Source organism: Colletotrichum abscissum (genome assembly GCF_030869225.1).
Source record: "Colletotrichum abscissum strain IMI 504890 chromosome Unknown Scaffold_199.1, whole genome shotgun sequence".
Lineage (NCBI taxonomy): Eukaryota > Fungi > Ascomycota > Sordariomycetes > Glomerellales > Glomerellaceae > Colletotrichum > Colletotrichum abscissum.
This window is the reverse complement of record NW_026850097.1, coordinates 368-5,550: the sequence shown is the minus strand read 5'-3', so window position 1 is coordinate 5,550 and position 5,183 is coordinate 368. Positions and strand designations below refer to the sequence as shown.

Genomic DNA, 5,183 nt, shown 5'->3' with positions numbered 1-5,183 from the left:
TGCATCAAATGAATTTCTGACATCGTGGAGTTGGTCACAAACCAGGAGCGCTCGAGTTATTTAGGGGTGCAGCCACAGCAAGGCTGGAGCCGCTCGAAATGGACTCTGCTTGACCGGCCCACCAAAAACCCTAGCTCGATATATCTAATGAAAACAGCATTGGGTAGTTTGTTGGGCTTCGAGTCACCCAAGCCCAGGTTGCCCAAGCCTGATGATCATAATCCAAGCCCCAGAGTTGAGTGGCCAACCTCGTCATATCCAAAGTTTCGCCGCCATGAATACTTCGCTTGGACCAGCGCGAAGCTCGGCGACGTCGTGGATATCATTCCATGTCGACGCAACCGGCAAGGAAGTGAAATCATCAGCGGGCTTCTACTTCGTTATATTGACGGACAGCAAGCATGTGTCGGACAAATAAGGCTAGATCAACTGCAGAACCCTATTTGCGTTGATCGTGATTGTAAGATGTGGTTCAAATTCTCTCTAACGAGCGATGGGCCTATCGTATCTGGTATCGAGCAGTCACGGGAAGCACCATCCCTATCGAAAGGCGAAAACTGGTTTCGGGTGGATTGGTGCGGTGACCTGGAGTGGTGGTATTCTAAAAGACAATGTCAACTATCCCACCAGGGACGCCTAAGCCCCGAAACAATGCAATAGTACCAGAAGAGCAATATTCGGGCAAGGGGGATAAGTATGGTCGTACTGCTTAGAGTAACCGCTAGGCCTGCAGTAGATCTATATAAACGAGTGGAAACCATCCCTTGTAGAGCAATGCTGGCTCGACTATGCGATTAACCGAGTAATGAATGTATACGGTGAGTTTCACCCAAGCGGGAGTATGTATCCCAGGCTCTGTCAGCCGACCCGGCAAGAAATTTTGAAGAGGCTTACAGTCAAGCCACCAGCTGACTCCGTATTGAACAAATCATCCCATACGAGCTCTTTTATCTCAATCAAGCGTTCATCATCCGCCAGTCAACGCCATGACGAGATCTATTTGTGTACCACGGCTCTGCGGACTTTGTCGCTTTGAACTCCACCTTGGAGATGACATAGTAGCAGGCAAGTCTTCCACACCCTTTTCAGTCCCAGTCCTCTGACTCCCTTAGTACGGCGATTCGATAGGGACACTTCTCCATCGTACAAGTATAGCATCGGTGGTTTTATCGATAGCACTCTGGATGTCGAATATGTCCAGTGTCGTGGACGATGCGACCATGATGAGCAACGGATTGGGTGCCATGTTATCTGCGTCGAAGTTACGTCTCCGGAAACATTAAGAAATATTCTTGATGCTGTAGCACATGCATTCGAGCCTCCAGCCATTGCGAATCAATGGCGTATTCGCTGGTTTCAGTTCCATCTAGCTGATCTCATTCGAACAGCTAGTCGCCACATCTCAAGTTTGCCCAGAGAAGTGCTTTCTAACATCGCAGCCTGGGCTCTTCACGATCGATCGACTTGTCACCACTTGGCCGTTTACTTTGCTAGCCAAACATGTGCGGAGACCGAGGGCAACACTTCTGTCCAGTTTTCGGAGAAGATCTACGCTAGGCACGTTGAATTCGAGGGTGTTCAGTACATCGGCCATCTGTGGAACACGCCTGGTGGCAACCGGGATTTCCTTTTGTTTGACCCAAGTCTCTCAACATCCATCGACAGCTTGTACATTGCGAGCGATCACCTCGGTATCCGGCGCTTGTTGTTCGCTGACTCGTCGAAACCATGCGCGATTGTTCAAGAAATTGGCATATGGTGGAAAGCCGTGAAACTGGAAGACGTTGGTGGCCTCATTCGGATCCGCAGTGACGTGAGCTTCAGTGTACTGCAGCGATTCTAGTCGAGCGTGCTAATTCAGAGCTTTCAGGGTTTGAAACTGCGTGAGCTTGTCGTCGACGACACAATAGTCTTGCAAGACATGTACTGGGGCCTCCCGCATCTCTCGTCCGTGTGCAGCCGATTCGAAGACATTTGTGGTGCGGAACCAAGCAATCACATGTCCGTAGTGTCCTGTAACGATCCACAGACCACAGCGTACTCACTTTGTTGGAATTGGGAGATTCTGATGCTCCATGCGCACCGTGTCGGAGAGAGTCTCGACTTTTATCAGGCCTTACGGACGATGGATGAAGCTGCGATGTGGCTTTACATGCCACTTCACGAAGGCGAAGTACTGACGCAAATTTGGAAATTCGAGGGCGAGCTGAGGACTGCAATTGGCTTACTAGTATGTGTTGATCCGTTCATGTTCCATGTTGAAGTCTGCTCACAATGCACAGCTCGTAACGGATCAAGGACGTTCCACCTTTCTAGGAGTGCAGCCACGGCCAAACTGGGGCCGATCTAAGTGGACACTTCTTGACCTGCCTGGCAAGGCCACAAGTCACATTTACGCTGAGACGACGACTTGTGGCGTGCGAAGACTAGGATTCCAATCACCTCGGCCTAGATATCGAGATCGGAGACCAGCAGTCGAGTGGCCAACCCCATATCCTCTCTCTCGTCATGGCGAGTATTACGCCTGGAACAGAGCCAGGCTTAAGCACGTGGTTGAGATTGTCCCGTGCAATCGCCAACGCATGGGCAAACCAATCATTATTGGACTTCTCCTTCGCTATGCCGACGGAACCTCAGCTTGTGTCGGTCAAATCAGACTTGACTGCTTACAAAGAGCTATGACTGTCGACCCGACTTCTACGCTGTGGTTAGGGTTCTGGTTGACTGGCGACGGGCCTTGCATAGGGAGCGCCATCTTGGCCAAAGAACAACCAGTCGTACCAGCTTGCGAAACTTGGTTTGAGATGGAGTGGCGCGACGACCTTCAGTGGTGGTTTTCCAACAAGAAATGCCGACTGTCCCACCAAGGGCGTCTCAGCCCTAAGACCACTAGGTAGTGGAGGATCTCTCGTTGAAAGCGATGGACCTGGGGAGCCCCATCCCTGGTTTGTACTAATCAACCAGGTAAGCTGGGATAGTCCGTTCTACAGATCCGTTAAAGGGTCCGTAATCCATTTCGAGGTAGTTAAAGGATTCAATGTCTGAGATTCGAGACCCAAAGACGTTGAAGCTAGAATGGTGACCATCTCATAACCGGTTCATGTGACCCAGCGGACGGATCACCTGACTTCCAGCTGGTTCGAGCACACTTAAGAGCTTGCAGCAGTTGCTTCCTAGATGAATAGAGTCCGAATTCGGCTACATCAATCTATTCCCATGGCTGACTCTTGTCTATGAATCGAAGGGGCCGCTTGCCGACTGCGTCCGAGCATGATGTGAGTCGAATCGGCCCCGTGTCCCTGCTGAGGTCTGATTCCGCCGGCAGCCGAACAGTGTTATGGATTACCTGTGACCGGCCCTGATTGCCATAGCTGACGGTCTTCAACCTACTTGTAGCACCTTCTTGACAGAACCATGGCCGCGAGAACCAGCCTTTCAGGTGTTTGGAAGAATCGCCGTTATCAACAACTACGATATTTATCCATTGCGGTGATGGACTCCCACCCCTCTCTGCATGGATTCGTCGGCCTGTAATACTCAGCTCAGGACCCACGATGAAATTGCCTGTCTTACATCTGTGAGTCCGCATAGCGCTGATCGCTAATATCTCACCAACCGACAGGATGCGGTGGTCCAAGGGTTTTCGATCTCTCAGAACCAGCCCATCGGTCCGTGAGGTTTGTCAATACAGTTGACCTCCGGGATCCGGAACACGTTATGGGACTAAGCCGTCTACGTGACCCGGTGTCGGTGGTCCGTAACAGATGGGGTGGAGTGGGCGCGCACTCACAGTTCTTGTGCGAGTTGCTAGGCGCTCTGTGATCAGAAACAAACCAACATTGTAGATAGAGTAACACCTCGGTACCATCCTCTTCCTATTTTTGTACTATTCATGCTATATGAATGACTATTCAAGATAACAAAACTTCAACTGTAGAAAAGACTAAGAAAATCTTGTGTTCATTTAAGTGTTTTCATGTGAAGGAGCACAGATGAAAATAGTAATCTATGTGTTGACTTGCTAGATGTTCGCTTTCTTTTGGTCACAGGGTGGTAAAGTGCATTTAGTGACAGTGTGAAAAGGATGGGCTCGCCCCTTCCCCCCCCACCCCCCCACACCCCAAGAGGTAATAAAAAGTTGGGTATCTTTGACATGCAGCACGTAGGTGACACTGCGTTGAGAAAGGGCATGATTGGGTATTTTATGGAGAGGACATCCCATGGAATTTCCCAGCTTTACACCCTGTGCCAATGAGAACAAGATCTGCGGCACAGTTTTTGAACCCACGCTTTCAGGTCTTAGCTGGATGCCCCTTCTTCATCTTAAAAGCGTCAACGGCCCTTTGAGCCATCCTGACTTCGACTCTCCTGCTTTATACTACACGGCGAGCCGAGAATCATACGACATAAAAACTCCAGGCAGGGGATCGAATGCTTGAGGAAAGCTATTCATCATCCATGGAGGCTGCATATCTAGCGGGGTATGTCATCAGAGTAACAAGGGGGGGAAGGCGGGGCACGCGAGATTAACTACGACACGAATCAAAGTCTCTCCCATGATGAAAATGTAACCCAGACACGCCCCCTCCATTTAGGCGAAGTATCCGTGCAGTACGGAATACCTACACAAGCATAGGTCCAGGACCAGGGAGGCGTGTGCTTGCGTCCCTGCACTTCAATTCGTCCCAAAGATCCTGTGGGTGTGCTCTTTCCATCCTTGTCGGTGCACTGAACAGGAGCATGGTGGGTCGCAGCAGACCTCGTCTTACGGACAGAGCCGCGCCAGTGTGCCTCTCCAAGATGTGTATAAACCACGTCTCCCCCGGTCACCTGCAAACTGTGGTTTCCATGCAGAGACGTAGGGATCCGGCTGGAGCGGTATCATCTGGAGGCGACCTACCAGGATTCGACCACGCAGGCGTGCCTTGACTATTGAAGTGGCGGCGCTCTTTGGTAGCTGCAGGTACTTTGCGTGCTACCAGTGATGACCCCGAATATTTTTGACAGCGGAGTTGCCTGGGCGCCAGGACTTGAGCTGTTTGAGCACTGCAGGGCGCTAGCTGTTGGAACTACCCCTCCGTCGCCCTCGTCCCAGGACATACACGCAAGAGGGAGCCCTGGGAGGCAGATGAATAGGCTGAGGGATGGGTACAAGGCGTCTGGCCCTCAGGTGATCTTCTCTT

The 5,183-nt window shown here is 51.0% G+C and overlaps 3 protein-coding genes across 3 annotated transcripts; all 3 read left to right on the top strand.

The window, feature by feature from the left end:
• Positions 1-15: 15 nt before the first annotated feature.
• Positions 16-660, top strand: CABS01_16909 (uncharacterized protein; the record flags this gene model as incomplete). Its single annotated transcript, XM_060550237.1, has 1 exon — positions 16-660. A coding segment is annotated over one exon (645 nt), but the record flags the coding sequence as incomplete, so codon positions are not given.
• A 326-nt stretch (positions 661-986) lies between these two features.
• CABS01_16908 (uncharacterized protein) lies at positions 987-1,103 on the top strand (the record flags this gene model as incomplete). Its single annotated transcript, XM_060550236.1, has 1 exon — positions 987-1,103. One exon carries the CDS (start codon positions 987-989, stop codon positions 1,101-1,103), a length of 117 nt encoding a protein of 38 aa, XP_060401818.1.
• A 90-nt stretch (positions 1,104-1,193) lies between these two features.
• CABS01_16907 (uncharacterized protein) lies at positions 1,194-2,897 on the top strand (the record flags this gene model as incomplete). Its single annotated transcript, XM_060550235.1, has 4 exons — positions 1,194-1,239; positions 1,389-1,813; positions 1,871-2,230; positions 2,283-2,897. 4 exons carry the CDS (start codon positions 1,194-1,196, stop codon positions 2,895-2,897), a joined length of 1,446 nt encoding a protein of 481 aa, XP_060401817.1.
• Between the last annotated feature and the right edge of the window lie 2,286 nt (positions 2,898-5,183).